The sequence below is a fragment of the Thalia democratica genome, chromosome 8 (assembly GCF_965202585.1).
Source record: "Thalia democratica chromosome 8, ktThaDemo2.hap1.1, whole genome shotgun sequence".
In the NCBI taxonomy this organism is placed as follows: domain Eukaryota; kingdom Metazoa; phylum Chordata; class Thaliacea; order Salpida; family Salpidae; genus Thalia; species Thalia democratica.
Genome location: NC_139172.1, coordinates 18,445,824 through 18,465,229, shown reverse-complemented (window position 1 = coordinate 18,465,229; position 19,406 = coordinate 18,445,824). Strand labels below are relative to the sequence as shown.

Here is a 19,406-nt window from a genome sequence, read left to right as displayed (position 1 = left end):
GCATCGCATGAAGAATTTTTATACCATAAGGGTGAGAAAAGTATTTAAGAATAATGACATACGAAACTACCCGTGCCAACATTGTGGCCCGCAAGAGAAGCCAGAGTCTAAATCCCTCCCAAGTCCTTTCATACCTCTAAGAAAAAAAAAAGTTCAATCTATTTTTTTCACGGGGTGTTGAAAAAAACTTACATGCTCAAAAGTCTAAGCAGTGTTGTAACCTCAGTTGAATAAAAAAAGACTATGTGCCAAACAAGCCTTTGTTCATGGCATATTCAAGAACAGAGACAGTACTAAATTCCTTTAGGCAACGGAGATAATTATCAGAAAGAACTAGTTAATTTACCAAACGAAAAAGTTTACCTCAACAGTAGTGTCTTAATTTACGAAAACAACTGGCTGTTTAACCAAAAGCCGGCTTTAAAAAATATTACAAAAAACAATTAGGAAATAAAAAAAATATTATTTGACTTTCTAGAGAACTTAAACGAATATTAGCAAGATGTGGCATGGTTCGGGGAAAGAATCACTCAACAATAACTCAAAACCTTATACTAGTCACAAAACCGAGTATTAGGGCTTTAATATAAGAGGAATCGCTGGCAGAAACTTACAATATGGATAATATGATTAAAAAGCTACATATAATAAAAAATACCTTTTGGAAAAAACAATAAAAAATTTGAACTTTCTTGTATATTTCTACACCGTCACTGGGAGTGTTTTGATTATAATTGTCGTAACTTAAACCCGGAGGTAAAAATATTCGTATAACGAGAGATACTAAATTATAGAATAAGCCCTTGAAAACTTGTAACGCTTCATAATATTTACTGTCCACAACTTTCTAAGATAGTGAGGACAACTGCTGGTTTTGGTTTATATTTTAATCATTGGGGAACGGGTGACACTTTAGCACTGAATCTATTTTGCATTTTTCTTTGATTAAATCACACTAGGTACTGTATTATTTAAAAATCTAAAACGAACTATGCAACATGTAAACTAAAAGTTGACAAGCTTTAAGTGAGTTACAAAGTTAAGCTTTAGTTAAAACTAAAAATAAATTAAAAACTTTATTAACTTGTTTTATTATTTAATTTTAAATGAAAATATTTTGATACTTTTACGTTTTTGACATAAACAGGGTTGCCACTCATTTTTTCAATTTTTTATCCAGGTTTTCTAAATTTCTTTTAGGTTTTTAAAAGTACACATTTTTGGGTCTATTTTTAGTTTTAAGTTAATTTCTATCAAAGAAACTGTGTTAAATAGAATAAAAGCATTGAAAAGATACTGTAAAGTTACTTTAATGTGTTTTTTAATAAAATTTGATGATGACAAAAATTTTTAATTATATGATATATTTTTTGTGTCAAGTCAAAATTTAACAACTGAAAATGTTAAAGTTATTAAAAATTCCAGGTTTTTCGATCAAATTTCCAGGTTTTTTTCAAAATTTCTCAATTTCCAGGTTTTTTTAGCCTAAATTGTCAAATTCCAGGTAAAGTGGCCACCCTGGATATAAAACTATTTTGATAAAGCTAGCGATAAAAACAACCTCTAGGATTATAAAAACTTTTTTTGAATGCTTTAACAAATTTTAATAAGGCTAAGCTTTAAGCGTAAGTTTTAAATAAAAAATGAGATATATAAAGATTAAAATATTTCTTACTTCATTTTAAGCCCACAGTAAAAACTTTATTTATAATTCTTTTAAGACGATATATTAAAAATTGTTAGAACTAATTTTCACAATTATTTGTTTGTTAAGTTAACTATTTTAGATAATTTAACATAATTTATATGATCATTTAAAAAAACTAAAAATTATTACATGCTAAAATCTCACTCCGTGCTAAAGTGTCACTCCGTGCTAAAGTGAGGCTTTGCTTTTCTGACACCTACCCTAATCATTGAGAGCTGGGCTGTAATAGTTATGCTTTCACACTTAATGTTTATAAAAGGCTAAAAACCTTTGCTATTTTAAAGTAGCGCTATCTGCAAGGTGAAAACCTTATCTAACAATGAAATTTATCATTATAAAATTAACAAAACTGAATCAGTAGAACAAAGTTTAACTAACGTAAACTAACTTATTTCATACTGACAAAACTAGGAACGGGTCAAAATTGCACGAGGGGACAAAGTTGCACGAAGACAATTTTGCACCAAGGGTCATTTTTGCACGAGAGTAAAAAAAACTAAAAGATAAATTTAAAAAAAAAACAAAAAAAAAAAAAAATTACCGACCGAGGGTAAAGGTAACAGTGATAGTAAAATGAAAAACTAAAAAACAAAACAGTTTATAAAAAAAAAGTTACCGACCGAGGGTAAGGGTAACAGTGATATTAAAAAAATAATAATAAAAAAATCAACCCGTGCAAAAATGTCTGCTCGCGCAAAAGTGTCTTCGTGCAATTTTATCCCCTTATGCAAAAGTGTCAGCTACACGACAAAACTAGCTGGACTTTTTCAAAATATTTCAAAACAGCCTGTATTGGCCTGAATTAAAAAAAGACTAGCCCAGTGTGCAACAACAAGTATGAAACAAAAATTTTTAGTTCACTACATCTCATTGTAAAAATCATTGATTCTATAGAAGGTTTCTTCTTTAAAACGAACTTTAATAGTAAAGACTAAATTATAGGGAAAAAAGTTAGACTTGCAGCTACAATTTTTTATACACAAATTTAAGTAACATAGATGTTAAAAATAAAACTTGATAGCTGACCAACATTTTTATCTAAAATTATACAAAAATTATGTGTGTATGATTTCTCATGAACAAATCGAAAAAAAAACTTATGAATTTATAAACAAAAATATTTACCAATACAATATAAACTGCTGCAAAAAATTGATTAAAAATACCATTTAATACACAAAGAACACGATGAAACTATTAAAAAAATTAGAAGAAATCCGAGGCAGTTTTGCGACTGTTTTGAGAAGTTTGTGAAAATTTCAACAGGTTGTCAGTGACGCTTGTGTCTTGTGGAGTCGGCGTCTTCAAACGAGATTTGGGAGTTTTAACGCGAGATGGCGTTCGTGATGAGCTTCTAATTCGCGGCGATGGAGTGTAAGAAGCCTTCAGCATTTTATCTGTTCCTATATTTGAATTATCGTTCAATGTTAAACACATTTAGGAAGGTATAGTGAAAACTGTTGATAATGTATTTAAAAGAATATGCTTAAAATTAAAGTATGCATCAAATGGGACCCGAAACTAAAAATAAAAAAAAATGTTTAATTTTTTAACGTTTTTAAATATTAGTGAAAACCACTGTATCCTAGAATTAAAAAAAAATTACTCCTACAGATGAGGTTATGCAAATGGCATATGATCATTTAAAAGTTACTCACTTAACAAAATTTAAATTACAATTATTTTAGAAAGCCAAGAATCAAAAACTATATAATAAAAAACCAAGTATTTATTTCTTTGATTTTTGTTTCGTATTTTTGAGAAATATTTAAAAGCTTTGATTATCAGGTTATGCTTTAATAATATCTTGTTAAGCATATATTAGTATTTAATGTTTTTTTATAAGTTAAAAAAAATGTGTAATATTTGAAGAGGATTACCACTCGTTTTTTCAAAAATTTTTCCAAGTTTTTAAAGCACACATTTTTGGGTCTATTTTTAGTTTAAAGTTAAGTTTAAGGTAAAAACTGTGTTAAATAGTATAAAAACATTCAAAAGATAATGTAAAGCTACAATAAATTTGTTCTTTAATAAAAAATTTTTTGATGATGACAAATGTTTTTTATTTATATGATAGATTTTTTGAGTCAAATTGAAATTTTACTACTGAACATGTGAAAATTGTTAAAATTTCAGGTTTTTTAGTGATTTATGTTCAAAATTCGGGGTTTTTCTTACCTTGTTTGTATTTGTTGGCTCTTAGCCTGGTAAATCTTCAGAGATTGTGAAAAATCAGTTATTAGTACACACTTTATACAAATAAAAATATATACTTTATTAATTCAAGTCATATTAACAGCTAATTGTTTCAAAATTCAGATTTTTGCTTGCAGATGTCAAAACAATCTATTTCAATAATCTTTGTAAACAAACATTAATAAACCAACGTTTACCTCTGGTCAATTTTTTCCCGAACAGTTTTTGTGCAGCAGGGGAGAGTGTGGATATTCTGTCGCAACTTCTCATGTACTTCGGTGTCGCTCGCATCGAAGCTTTTATTTGCTTCAGTGCCTTTTCCTTCTTCGCTCTAAAAGTATTAAATTACAATCCTTAATATTTTAAATAGATAAGTATGAATTTATTTTTTTAAATAATTGTAAAAAGTTGTGGTATAAAAGTAACTGAATAAATTGGGAACGGGTCTAAATTGCACGAAGCCAAATTTGCACGAGGGCACAAAATTGCACGAAGAAGATTTTGCACCAAGGGTCAATTTTGCACGAGTTACATTTTTGCACCAGAGTAAAAAAATTCAGAAAAATTAGAAAAAAGAAACAGAAAATAAAAAACTAAAAAAAAAATTGATAAAAAAAAAAAGAAAAAAAGTTACTGACTGAGGGTAAGGTTAAGGGGTAACAGTGATAGTAAAAAAATTAACTTTCAAAAATAAATTTATAAAATTATTAAAAATAAAAAAATTATAAAAAATTAAAAACTAAAAAAAAAACTTACCTACCGAGCGTAAGGGGTAACAGTGATGTAAGAAAAAAAAAACTAAATTAAAATTATTACAGAAGTTAAAATAAAAAAGTTTAACTCGTGCAAAAGTATCTTCGTGAAATTTTGTGCACTCGTGCAATTTTGTCCCATCGTGCAAATTAGACAGCTACCCAAATAAATTATGCTGATATTTAAAACTTATAAAGAAACTATTTTTATGATTTATGTAATAGATAAGTAGTAGAGTTAATTTTTTTTTGTTAAACATCTATCTATACAATGTTAGTTCTTCATTTCATAAAATATCATAATTACCCAACAGAGCTTCATTTATGTCGAAATTTAAACAGTAGGTTTTCTGATTACTTATTAGAAAATATAAGTTTTACATATGAAATGGTAATTGAATTAAAAGATTTCTGTATGTATACATAAAACTTCTACCATCAACATACTTATAATTATAAAACTCTTTTTTGATTTAATATTAACCCATTTACTCAGATATATTTTTCTCGGCGTAACCTTCAATAGATCACTGTCATTTAAACTACAAAAAGCAGAATAAAAGGTAAGCTTACTTAGCCTGCGACGGTGCAAAGAATATTTATATATTACACGCTCTAAGTTTACTCAACTACGCTGCTGGTGGATGTAGCCAGACCAGTCAACTTGATTGTTGAAAATTTGGAACGAGTTTAGAAGATAAATTCGACTGATAACTTGATAATAATTAAGCTCATCAGTGAGGTTTAAAGAGCAGGAGCATCGATTGGCCACAAAAAATGAACCTTTTGATAAAATTTGTTGGATTTAGGATACGAGTCCGGAGGTTTCAAAAAAATATATACAGAAATGATTTCAGATCACCGCAATACAAGAAATTATAGTAATTTACTTTGGCATTGGTAGGTAAACTTGAAAAAGTTATATTTTTCTGTAATAAATATTCAGTGATTGTTTATAATAAGAAAGACTGGTTCTTTGTCAAACATGCGTGTACTGAAACCACCAGTTACAATTTACTCAGAAAACTTTACAGTAAAGATTTGCATATGTTACACAAACGTTATGTTTAAAGCACATCTAACTCTAATAGGCATAATTTCAGTTGTATATAGATTTATTTATTAATGATAAGAGCTTAGTTTATTTTACCAGCACTTTTCACTAATCTTCAAAAAGGTTAAAAAATAAAAAACCTTTTATTATTAACTTTGGGTTTCATTTGATGCATACTTTAACTTTAAGCACATTTTTTACATACATTATCAACTATTTGTACTTTATTTTCAAAAATGTATTTAAAATTGAACAAAACTTCAAATACAGGAAGAGAAAAAATACTAAAGGCTACCTACATTCCATCACCGCGAGTTGTAAACTAATAACTATTTATTAAATTTAAAGGAGATTCATTTTATTTCGATATTTTTTGACTAAATAAGTGTGTACAAGACGCTACATCATTTGTGTGCAAGATAAATTTAAGTCCAGCTGTAGCGCTATTCGCTATGTAGTATACAAACGTAGTAGCTATAGTGTATACAAAAGCAAAACACGCAACAGAATAGGTTGTCTTTCTTTTTACTTAAGTAGTTATTTGTAATGAAATTAATAATTCAATCACGGGCTTTGTTCGCCTTTAACGGATTTCAGTTGGTTGTAACATTATTACTTTGAGTGATAATTTTATTGTGTCGTATATTGACTCGTAGTTTAAACCTTTTTCCGAACACCTTGTATATAGTTTATACATTTAGTTTAGTAAGTAAAGTATATTATACTAAATAAAAGGCATAGTCTTTAGTGCGTCTAGTAGCACAGTACTAGTTTAATATTGGTATAAGTATAAGACAGAACATTATCGTGAATTATACACAGGCCCCTTTTACTTTACATAAACACTACATATCTTAATTTAGGCCATAAGGAAGTAAGGCACTTTTTTCATGTTGATATTATTTTAAAGATCTAAAACTAAACTAGCAATTAGTTTTTACCGGTTTTATAAATTCAAATTAAGTTTTGATATAAACAATCAAAGTCAGTGAGCTCGTGCAAACCAACAACGTGAAATAAGACTACAAAACTAAAAACCTATCTGCTCCTTCATTTTTAACTAAACTTTTTTAATTTTTACAGTAAGTCGGTTGATAATACTTAAATTGATTTAATGCAGGTTTTTTTTAGTTTTGGAATTAAAAAAAACTTTGTGTATACTTTTTGTTTATTTCAAATTTATCTTTTTTTTTCTATTTTTAATCCCAACATCGAACGTCTCTTAAATTATATATGGAATTTTTCCTGAAAGTTTGAGGTCTTTAGCCTAAAAAATGAAGGAAGAGATAGATTTTTAGTGACTTTTTTAATTTCCGATAAATTTGACGCTGAAAAAATTGCAGTCTATACGTTTGCAGTGAAAACTTATTACAAAAAAGCCTTTATATCTAGAACTAATTTAAAAATTTTATAGTATAAAAACTGACTTTTACAGGGTTGCCACTCGTTTTTTCAAATTTTTTTCCAGGTTTTCCAAATTTCTTCCAGGTTTTTAAAAGTACACATTTTTGGGTCTATTTTTAGTTTTAAGTTAATTTTTATTTAAGAAACTGTGTTAAATAGTATAAAAATATTGAAAAGATACTGTAAAGTTACTTTAAATGTGTTTTTCAATAAAAAAAAACTTTTGATGATGACAAAAAATCTTGCTTATATGATAGATTTTTTATGTCAAATCAAAATTTTACAACTGAAAATGTTAAAATTATTAAAAATTCCAGGTTTTTCCAGGTTTTTTTCAAAATTTCTCAAATTCCAGGTTATTTTAGCCTAAATTGTCAAATTCCAGGGTTTTCCAGGTAAAGTGGCAACCCTGCTTTTAGTATGTATTCTATGCTTTAAATTAGAATTAGTGTTAAATTTTGTAAAAAAAAAATTGTACAAACTTATTCTTCTTCATAACGTCTTCTACCATCCGATGAGCAATCTTGTCCCTGGCCGATTCATCTGGAAACTTGAAGGCGGGCGTTCCGGGCGTAGAAATTCTCTCGGGTGTCGATCCCAATTCTCCCCACGTCATCAGCGGCGAGTCTGCCACTCCTAACAATTATTTTTTCGATGAAAATCCAATTTATTGCAAAGTTTTTATTATTAAAAGATTTAACAATAAGTTATTTTTATAAAAAAGTTAAACAATTGGGAATATTCAGACAAACCAGGCATGGGTGAAGGCATGTCGGACACAAAGGTGAATCCCCTGACCCTGGGCGTTGCCGGGGAAACAATCTGCTTTCCGTCGGCCCCCACTTTTTCCTCGCCCATGCGCTTCTTTTCCATGGCAAACCGGTCCAGCTTCTCCCTGGTAACCCGGTTTTCAAAGGGATTCTTGGCCAGCCTGGTGTTCTTGTGGATTATTGTGGGCTTCTTGAAGAGCAAGTCGTCGTTTGCAGATGGATGGTGGCCTGAGTGTTTGTGTGGGAAATTTAAGAATTTATTTATAATTTTATTTTCAATAAAAGAATATTACTTAAACAAAGTTTATATAAGCAAAGTTATTCAGAATAAGTTTGAACTTACTTTTAAATAAACTAATTTATGCTGCTTAATACAAATTTAACAAACATAAAAGAAGTAAAAACAAGGGTTGGTGTCAAGTATGCACGAAGGGAAATTTTTGCTCGAAGACACTTTTGCATGGCGTCAATTTTTCACAAAGACACTTTTGCACGGGTTAAAATATTTTCAAATTTATTTAAAAATTTTACTAATTTAAAAACTTTAATCATTTTATTTTTACTATCACTGTTACCCGTAACCCTTACCATCTGTCGGTAATTTTTTTTCTTCATTTTTGATTTTTTAAATTTATTTATTATTATAATATTATTTTCTTGTTTTTTAATAATTTCTGTTACTTATTTTTATTTTTACTATCACTATTACCCCTAACCCTTACCCTCGGTTGGTAACTTTTATTTTTATTTATTCAATAATTTTTTTTTAATTTCTTTTTTTTTTCTTCTTATCTTTTTAATATTTTTTACTAGTTCTTTTTCTTTTACTATCACTGTTACCCCTAACCCTCGGTTGGTAACTTATTTTTTCTTTTATTTCTAACTAATTTATCCTTTTGTATTTGTTATATTCTTGTTTTTTTTCTTATAATTTTATTTATTTGTCACTTTGCAAAAGTGGCCCATCGTGCAAAAGTGTCCTTTCGTGCATATTTGACCCTTCATGCAAAAAGGTCTTCGTACATATTTGACCCGTTTCCCAAAAACATAGATCAAATATAGTTAAGTGATTAAAATAAGACTTTATCTTATTTATTTCTGAATAAAATGCAATAGACTCAAAAGAGTAAAAAATAATTTAAACTTTGTTAAAAATTTTACTTCAACTGTATTTAAATTTAATGTTTTTAATTACCTTCAGGGTAGTACATCAGGTGATTTTTAGCTTTATACGCCCATGTATTCAGTGGAACTGTCATACTTTTATTAGAGTTTGAAGTAGATACGAGGTCTCCACTATTTTTCTATAAAAAGGTAAAGTGTGAAATCACTAAAGTCATTATATAATAAAAATAAGCATATAAATGTTTTTTATTACTTTATAACTAAAATATGGAACATTATGTTAAATAAAATCTTTAAGTCGTAGTAATATAAAAGACATTATCAAGTTTTATATTCATAAAGAAAATACTTTATTTTTAATATTGTAAAGGACAGTTTAGAGAATTCAAATTTATGTTTAGTGAATTATTTAACTTTAAAAACAAATAGAAATGCTTATTAATTTAAAAAATAAACGATCGTAGAAAACATTGGCTAAAGTCTACGGAGCCTAAGCCTAGACTTACGTATGCCGTATGTCAAGCTCAAGTTAACATAAAGACTTTATTATCCTTTTTATTAAAAAACTGAATCATATTTATTCAAAACATAAATATTTTACTTAGTTTTAAAATTTTAATAAATAACAAATTAAATTGATAAAATGTTAAATAAATAATGTTGAATATTACACGATTAGATTTTACTATTAAAGCAAATACTATATATACATAATTAAATAGCTTTATCAAATTTATGCAACTAAACTAGATGTACTTTCAGAAGTCTATAAAGGAAAGAAACATGAAAATTATTGTTGTATATTAGTTTGCGCAAGTAAATAAAATTTTTCTTCTTATAATAAAAACTTAAAATTTCAGTAAATTTGAATTTTGAGTACTTAGATTTTTAATATGTTTATTGACAAAGAGAGTGAAACGTTTTGAACTTGACTGTGCAATAAAAATTTATAGATTTGTTTCAAAGAATAATTCGATTATTTTATTGATAATCATACTTTGTATGTTTTATTTGAAAAAAACTATTTAATATCAATAAATATAACTATTATAATAAAAAAATTTAAATACTACATTTAAATTTCATATCACACTATGTAAGGAATTTTTTAAATAGTCGATCTTATTTTAAAGACTTTTAACTTGGTTAGCTTTTGATTCTTATCGTTTTTGAAATGTAAAATCATTTCATTCAGATATAGGGAAGGACCAACTTAAAAGAGCAAGAAACGACTATTTCATTAAAAGTATATTTTCTTCTGCAGTTTTAAGCAATCGCAAACTTTATTGGTTTTATTTTTAATTTTTAAAGAAGAATTTTATTATTGTCAGAATCTATAAATTTTAACTTAATTAGTTACGATGTTATAAGAATCATTTTAAATAGTTTTTACAAGGCCTAATTTATTTTCTAGCAACATTAAAATTCTAGTTTTTTTGTTTCTATTAAGAAATAAAGTGGATAAGTACAGTAAAAATTATAAAAAAAAAGTGTGTAAATAATACTTTTACAAATGCAATATTTTTTTGATTGTACATCACTTGATAAAATATTTTGTAAATAGTTTACTGAGTAAAAAACTACCATTTTCAATCTTAGATACTTCAGCTTTTATTTTTTATTTCCTTCACATAAAACAAAAAGAAAACTAAAACAAAATTAATAAGTAATATCCTAATAAATTTGTTAGTTTTAAAAATAAACTTTTTTCAAGCTGTAACTTTAAACAGAACTAAAACTTTTAAAACAAAAAAATTATATTGGTTGTATTGTCATAAAAATTTCTATCGCCAAGTATAAAAAAAAATTCTGGGGAATTTTAGAATTTCACAAACTTTTAAACTTTTTTTAAGGAACTCCAGGGATGTGGGAACTATGTTTATAGTATAAAATTAAATTTTAAATAAAAAGCTGTCTTAAATAGTTTAACAAAGTTAAAAAGATAAGTAAAGTTACTTCAATTTAATAATTTTTGCTATATGATCGATTTTTCGTATCTATTAAAAATTTGATTACTTTACATTTAAAATTCCTTAAAATCTCAGGATTTTTAATGATAATTGTTTGAAATTCATGGTTTTCCAGGTTTTTCTAACCTAAGTTGTCAAATTCCAGGTTTTTATGGGATTTCAGGTTATTGGCAACCTTAACACAAGGAACATTTCTTGAAAATTTGAGTTTAGTTGTTTAAAAAGTAAGGGGCTAACAGATTTTTTGAAATTATTAAAATTATCAATGATTATTTTCTATGGGTTTTTGTCTGAAACTTTTTATGTACTAAATAAACATATAGTATATAAATTGGAGCTTTCAAATTATAGGGCCAATTTTTTTTTAAATTTTTTTGACCTTCGCCCCTGTGGCTTAAACTATTTTAGTCTTTGTTACAGCTCTGTATCTTTATACTTAGTTTTACTTTGACTTTGCAATACATTTTTAATTAATATAATTATACAGTTTGATACGCTTTTAACTCAGTTATCATTAAAAACTGTAGTTCACTGATGTAAAGTGGTGACAGAAACATTTTTTTTTAAATAAAACCACTTACAAAAAATTTTTGGAAATTTTTTAAATATTGTTTTCAAAAGCAACAATAATAAATGTTTATAAAATATATAGTAAACATTATTTTAAGTTTAACAAAACTACTTAGACTTTGCACCAACCTTACCATCTGTTATTGCCAGAACTTTTTCTTTTTCATGTTCTAGCTTTAACATATTTTTTATCATTTCATTATGTTTTTCTTCTGCTTCAAAAAGCCAAGCATTTTTTTCCAACCTTTCTTCTTCTGATCTAAAATAAATGTACTTTTTAAATCTAAATAAACAAACTTTTTTAGCACTTTTAAATAAACAAAACATCTCTACAAAAAATCATATTACACAAAGAAATCAGTTTAATTAGATCACTTTTTTTATCATTTATCAAAAAGTATTATTTAAATATTCTAAACAGGTTTAAGCTTGATAAGTTTTAACAACTTAAATTACTTTTGTTGAACTGCCTCAAAAGACTCGCAATCTTCACTGGAGTATTTACCTAAGAAACCATCCAAAGAAAGATCTTTGTGTTTTTTCTGTACTACTTCTTCGTTAGCTCTGTTTTAACGGAAGTTAATAAAATAAAGTAAGGTTTATTGAAAAAAGAAAAACAATCTTACATTTTGCTGGTATCTGCAGTCGAGTCATCACTTGGCCGTTTTAAGCTATCATCTTTTGCAGTTATGGGAGTTTCAAAAGAAGAAGGAGTTGGTTGTAGAGGTGTTGCTGTAAATAATATTGAAACTAATTTTAAAAGTTAAGGAATGCTTAAAACATTATAGTTTCTACAAACAAAATATATTATAATACCATAAGTTTATTATTGAAAGTTTTTAACACTATAAAAGAAATATTTAATTTAATTTCTCTTCTTACAACAAAATAAGCTTTTTTAATAATTTATCTCAAACCTAAATTAACTTTTAATCAATAGAATATAAAATTCAATAAAAAATTCCTATATAACTATTGGACTTAAAGTACTTTCTTAGATATTAATAAAAAGATGGTTAGAAATACTTCTTTAAGTCTCTTAATATTAGATAAAAGTTAAATAATATATTACAACTATGAAATAAAAAACGAAGTAAATTTAAGCACTAGTTGGTCTATATACTTTAAAAAGGAAAAAAACTTAAAATAAAAAAGTTAGTTCCTTTATTGCAAGAAAACGGTTTTGTTCTAAGATAAATTAATAATAACACAATGCTGTTTGACAAGACTAGCATACAATTGATAGTTCAATAAGAAAATATTTGCAGCAACTTATCTACATATATATAAAGCTTAAGGGTTTTGTTAAACTTTTAATGTATTTTAAGCTGTACGTTTTTGTAATTATCAATTTAACTACCACCACAGTTAGACTGAGAATTGTTAGCTGCTATTTTGATTTCAAGTTCTCGCATTCTGCTAAAATCTTTTTTTGCTTCTGCTTCATTGTAGTCATTTTGATCCTTTAGTTTTTGAAAGTCAGGGAAAAAATCACGCTCAATTATTTCTTCAATTTTCTGTTAATAGTAATAAAATATTTGAACTAAAAAAGTTAAAGCTAAAAAAATGAGAACATATAGAATGAAGAAATTTTCTTTATAAAAGTTTACCAGTTCATAATCATCTACAGAATGTCTGAAACTTGTAAGATCTAACTCTAAAAGAAATATTGTATACAGTAAACTGCCAATTAGATACGCTTTTTGAACACAGCGCACAAATAAGTACATGGGAAATTTTGGTCTTTATTACCTACTTGAGCCTAATGTAAACATGTTTAAAGCTCAAGGTTACAGATGAATATCAAAGCAAAATTTAAAATACAAAAAATTTCATCATATGAACAAAACATATTTGATAAAAGTACATAAATATATTACAAGTCTTGAGTAAACTTTAATAAATTACGATACTTATAAAGATTTATCTATGTATGTTTATATTCTACCACAAATTTATATAAATATATTCATTTCTTAGGAGGAAATGATTTATAGCTCGTATACATTGGTTTTGATTAATATCGCTTTTAACATTTATTTTACAATCATGGGGTATGTAAGTCAATTGCATTGTTCATTATTTTCGGTTTTCTAAATTTTGTATGACTTTTTAAGTATTTTTTTTATTCCAATATTTAAACCTTGGGGTATGCAAATTTAAATTTCACTGTTCGGTAAATTCGTTAAATAAATAACCTTTAATATGTTAGTTTTAAATATTGTAAGATATACAACTTGTAAGTTTATAACTATATTTTGGTTCCTTTAGTTCAAATTTAATTCAGTATAATATATTTTGAATACTAACTTTTTTGTATAAATATTTTTTGGTTTGTTTTTAAACTTCAGAAAAAAAGCACTAGAACACAGCGTTTTCCGGGTAAAAGGTGCGTACCTAGTTGGCAGGTTACTGTAATTCAATTATTTTTAGTAAAATTATATTTAAAACCCTGCTTAAGTTCGTGATAATTTTTAAGCTCCTCTTTACTTTTTTTTAAAGATAGAATATGCGCCGAAAAAGTATTTAAAGTAAATTGCTACAATTTTATTTGTGCAAGCTAGTTTAAGAGTAAAAAACTTTTTTTAATAGAACAATCATCTTTTAATACAAGTTTTAAGAACTCTATTCATATAAAAAAACACTTCATTTAAAACTATTTTCATAATCTATTTTAGTAAAATTTAGAATTTCCGTTTACAAATCTTTCTTATAAAATAAGAAATTAGTTTATGTAAAACAATTTACTTAACAATCCTAATCTTATCACAAAAAAAAGTAAATCTCATAATACTTTAAGTGTTAAATTTTTTGATAAAATTTTGTCTAAAACGGTATCGGTTTTACTTTTTTTTTCAAAACTTAGCTTAACAAAAAAAGTTAAAAGTATTCCAAAAATTGTTCTTAAAAACGTTTAAAAAGTTAAAACATAAAATTATAAATACTAACTTAAAAGATCGTTATTAAAAAAATGATCTTGTAGTGTGGCTCATTAAAGTTTTATAGTACTTTTGAGTTTTTTTCATTATCAGATAAATTTCAGTACTTAAACTCAAAAAAAAAATTATACAGATTAATTAAATGTTTTGAATTAATTTTTGTAAATAGGAAGAATTAATTATTACAAAATAAAGGGTTTTTTGTAATTAACAGTAAACTAAATAAAAAAGAAAAATTAAAATCGATAAATAAGTAGTACTGTTCTGTTTATTTTAACAGTTGGTTGAAAATAACTCTATCATTTGCTTTTTAATAAGTCTATGTCTTATTTTTGTTAAATCTGTAAGAATAAGATAGTATTTGTAATGATTTTTTTTATAAGATACTTTTGTTATTAATTATATTTTACTACTTCTTGGCTTTACTTAAAATACTTTTACTGTTTAATTATAAAAAACCTCTTATCTTCTAACTTTTTGCTACGTGTTTACAAAAGTTAAATTGAAAAACTTGAAATAAATATGTCATATTAGTTGTTTTTCTCGAGTTTAATCTAGTTTCAAAAATACTTTTCAGTTTGTCTGACTGGGAAAAAAAACTCAAACGTAGTTTTAATGAACAATATAACTTGGTTGATTTTTATATTGATAATCTTTCCATTAGATATTTATTTAAATGAAAACTTAAGCAGTCACAAAACCTTCGTTCTGGACATATTTTTGAAAAATATTTAAATAAGATGTCTACATAAAAATATAAAGTAAAAATTTTCTATTAACATAAGGTATAAATAATATACTAAAACAAAAATTTATAATAAAATAAATTTAGGAAACTTCTGAAGTTTAATAAAATAGCATACTTTAACATAATCTTCTTCTTCTAGAATTTTCTTTTTAATTGACATCTTTTAATTTTAATTTATTTTGTTTTCTATACATTTATTAAAAAAATTATTTCAGTGAACAATTTTTCTTTCAAAACCTAAAAGTTAATAAAACTTGTTTTGAAAAATCAATCACTTAGCTATTTAAAAAAATTATTATGTACAAATTCTATTTTGTATCAGAAATTAAAAAATATTATCTTTAACATTTTTAAACTTAATTAAGTAAATTATACAATATTATATAATTATTCAAAAATATAAAAAAACGTACAGAACTTTTTTGTTTTAGATATAAACACAAACATAGGTAAATTTTAATATATATTGAGAAATTTAAAATTTTGTACATAAATATATTTCTTTAAAAGTATATTTTTCAAACTATAAATAGAACTTATTAACACATATAAATTAAACTATATAAAATTAAAAGAAATCATTCACTTTATAAAAAAAACAGTCATTACTATCAGTTTAAAAATTCCTAGTCAAATCAAGTTTTTTTTATCTAGTAAGCTTAGCTTTAACAATTTCAACAACCATTGTTTTTCTTAGTAAAGGCATTTCTTCTTGACAAAATGTCAATTTAGCGTTTCTTGAAATGAACTCTGCAGTTGTGCATGTAAAAACACCACAGTCTGAACCATTATTTTGCTGTGGAGAGGCACAACCCATGCATATACTTTGCCAATCTGACAAATCTATTTCAGATTTTTTCTTGTCCAAATGTTCTTCTTTTAAATAAGTTTTGATGTCATTCACAACTTCTTTTTTCTTAGCTCCCATTGAGTCATAGTACACAATATTTTTCTGACTAAAATCAACAACACAAAGTGTCCAATGAACTCCATTCATGTGGCAAGGAATAAACATTAGCTGTTTCTCAAAAATATTTACTCTTTTTGTCCATCTTCGTACTGACTTGTAGCCTTTTTCTAAGTATTTGGAATAAAAGTAAGTGTTCATAATGTGAATGTTAGGTAAGTTTTCATTATTGTTTGACCTTTCTTTAAGTAGTTCAAAATAAAAGTTAATCACTTCATCATTCAGCCAGTTTAATCCTTTTAATGTTGATATGTCTTTTACAGTAATAGTGTAGTTAAACTTTTCAACTAAAGATCTGCCTCCGTAACCTTTGACTGAGTCTCGATAAATGCTTATTTCTTCATCAGAAAGATTTCTGATTTCTTCATCCTCAGACTCTTCAGATGAACTTTCCTCATCTGGACTCACATCCACAACTATTTCTTTCTTCTTTAACAACTCAGAAATTCTTTTCTGGTGTGATTCATTTACTTCCTTTTTCTTCAAGTCATAGTTTTTCTTGAATTCTGCAGATACTTTTAATAATTGAGCTGTCTTTTCTGCTAATCGTTCTGCAGTTTCATTCTTTTGGGGAACAGTCTCACCTATTCCGAACTTTTTCAATATAGATTCTAATGTATCAGATTGACAGGACTTGTTTTTTTCCTCTTCACTCAAAATATTATCAAAATTTTTTGACTTAGCTTTTTGGCTGCTTTTAAGTGTCTTAAGTGAACTAGAACTACAAATCAGACTCACATCATTTTCTATAAGATTTTGAAAGTTTTTATTTTTCCTGCTTTTAGGTTTTTCTACCATAGAAACTTTAACTTTAGTTTTTGGTGGGGTCTCATTTAAACAAATAACATCATCATGATCAGAATCACAGGACAAATTTACGGTTGGGTGGTTTATAGAGGACTCTACTGAAAAATTAAATTTACTACTAGCTTTAAAATCATTATTATCTTTTAAGATGTAAGCATTTTTATTTGCTCCATAACCAACCACGTTGGTGGGATATATTTTTCTGTTATGTTCAATGAGCATCCTGTAATATTTTTTGGAGTCCTGCTCTTCAATTTTATGCAATATACTTTTTGCATAATTTATTTTTCTATGCCTCTTCACACGTTTAAAGTTTGAATTTTTTTGATTTGTTCCAGGCTTTTTTAATCTACTTGATGCCACCATAGCAGTTAACTAGTATCTGTTAAAATTATTAATGAATATTTCAGCTGAACATTAAAGTTTTTTTTAATTACTTCAAAAACATCAATTTTTAAAAACTTGTTACATAATTCAAAACTAAGTGCTTTTTTTACTTCAGGCATACCTTGCATAAATATAAAAGAACACATTAATTTTGAAAAACTTGGATTAACAAGTTGATTATTGAATAAACAGTTTAGTTGAAAGCTGTGTTAAGGCCATAGGGGGGTTAGCCATGTTTTTTACAAATTAATCTTATTTTATAGAGTTGTTTCTAGGCTTCAATATGCTTTTTATCGTTTTAAAAAATCCAAATTATTTTTTGAGATATGACCAGTCAAAGTCGGGCTGCATAATAGGTTCTCTATGGGAAGGGAAAATTAAAACTGCAAAAAAAGACTAATTCATTTAAAATCTATCTCCTCCTACATTTTTCAAGCAATCTTCTTCAAACTTTTACAGTCTAATCTTTATACAATAGCAAAAAAACGTTACTTTAGAATTAAATTTTTTTTGTAAAAATATATTTTTTTTGGAAAAAAAAACACTTTTTTTATAATTTTTGTGATAAAATTTTATTTCTTAAATTACTAAAATTCTAAAGTAATATTTTTTCCTTTTATTATAAGGAACGTTTCCTGAAAATTTAAAGAAGATTGCTTGAAAAATGAAAGAGGAGATAGATTTTTAGTGAATTTTAAAATTTCCGAGAAATTGACCCCAAAAAATTTGGGGTCCATACGTTTATATAGGAAAATTTTTACAAAAAATTAAATATGTTAAAAATTAAATGATATTTGTGAATTCTATAAAAACTGGCTAGTAGTTTGTACGTAAAGCTTTCATATAAAAGCCAAAATTAATTTTTGTAAAAAAAAAGTTGCACGCAATTTAAAGGGGCTTTTAGGGATTTTCACATATATTTCAATTTTTTCTACAGATTTTAAGGGATTTTTTTTAAATATTGCAAATTTCTAGGTATTTATAGGAAAGTGGGAATATTTTTTTTTACTGTGGAAATAAAAATTGCGGAGGTGAAATAACGTTTTTAAGATTATGTTTGTTTCGTATATTTTATGGGAAATAGCTAATTAAAACAAAAAAAATCTACCTCCTCTTTTGCTTTTTGAGATAAATGCATCAAACTTTCAAGAAATGTTCCATGGAATATAAATAAATAAAATAACCATGGAAACTTTTAAACAAATTAACCAAAGGCAATTTTCTAACAAATAAGGAAACCTTATAGTCAAACTCATTCTGCTTACACAGTTTATTTAAAAACATTGAGATTGCTTTTAGACTAACCAAATCAATGGAATTTGTACAATTGTAAATAACCTTAAGGGCATAGGGGGTAAACCTTTTTACACAATTTGATCTAATTTTATATAGTTTTTACTAAGCTACAAGATACTTTTTAAGGGTTGCCACTCATTTAAAACAATTTTTTTCCAGATTTTCCAAATTTCTTCCAGGTTTTTAAAAGTACACATTTTTTGGTCTATTTTTATTTTTAAGTTGAGTTTAATGTAAAAACTGTTTTAAATAGTATAAAAACATTGAAAAGATACTGAAAGTTAATTTATATGTGTTTTTTAATAGAAAAATTTTTTGATGATGACAAAAAAATCTTATTAATATGATAGATTTTTTGTGTCAAACTGAAATTTTACTACTAAAAATGTTAAAATTGTTTAAAATTACAAGTCTTTTGTTCAAAATTCCAGGTTTATCCAGGTTTTTTTTGCCTAAATTGTAAAATTTCAGGTTTTTCAAGGTTTCCAAGTGGAAACCCTGTACGTTTTACAGGTTTTAAAAATTCTAAATAATTTTTGCAATATAGCTGGTCAAAGTCAGAGTCAACAATAGGTTCCTTATGGGAGGCACAAACTAAAACGGCAAATAACTAGAACTTAATAAAAATTCATCTACTACGTTTTTTAAGATAAATATCTCTAACTTTCAGGAAATGTTCCTTGCAATATTTAGAAAATTCTGTCAGAACTAAA

At 26.1% G+C, this 19,406-nt stretch overlaps 2 protein-coding genes across 2 annotated transcripts; both read right to left on the bottom strand.

The window, feature by feature from the left end:
- Positions 1–2,860: 2,860 nt before the first annotated feature.
- Positions 2,861–15,474, bottom strand: LOC145842187 (splicing factor ESS-2 homolog). Its single transcript, XM_082949586.1, has 10 exons — positions 15,352–15,474; positions 12,910–13,066; positions 12,176–12,281; positions 12,006–12,113; positions 11,679–11,808; positions 9,080–9,188; positions 7,867–8,112; positions 7,597–7,750; positions 4,102–4,235; positions 2,861–3,111 (listed from the first exon to the last, which is right to left on the bottom strand). The coding sequence occupies exons 1-10, from the start codon at positions 15,394–15,396 to the stop codon at positions 2,915–2,917; spliced, it is 1,386 nt and encodes a 461-aa protein (XP_082805712.1). The 5' UTR covers positions 15,397–15,474; the 3' UTR covers positions 2,861–2,914.
- Positions 15,475–15,566: 92 nt separating this feature from the next.
- Positions 15,567–17,388, bottom strand: LOC145842365 (uncharacterized). Its single transcript, XM_082949793.1, has one exon. It carries the CDS (start codon positions 17,374–17,376, stop codon positions 15,883–15,885), a length of 1,494 nt encoding a protein of 497 aa, XP_082805919.1. The 5' UTR covers positions 17,377–17,388; the 3' UTR covers positions 15,567–15,882.
- Between the last annotated feature and the right edge of the window lie 2,018 nt (positions 17,389–19,406).

Excerpts from the sequence above, each read along its gene's own strand:
- LOC145842365 (XM_082949793.1), bottom strand. The coding sequence starts at position 17,376 with ATGGTGGCATCAAGTAGATTAAAAAAGCCTGGAACAAATCAAAAAAAT.
- LOC145842187 (XM_082949586.1), bottom strand. The coding sequence starts at position 15,396 with ATGTCAATTAAAAAGAAAATTCTAGAAGAAGAAGATTATGTTAAA. Across the intron at positions 11,809-12,005 it reads TTTGAGGCAGTTCAACAAAA|ATCAGAAGAAGAAAGGTTGG; the intron begins GTAATTTAAGTT and ends CATTTATTTTAG. Across the intron at positions 4,236-7,596 it reads GACGTTATGAAGAAGAATAA|AGCGAAGAAGGAAAAGGCAC; the intron begins GTTTGTACAATT and ends TAATACTTTTAG.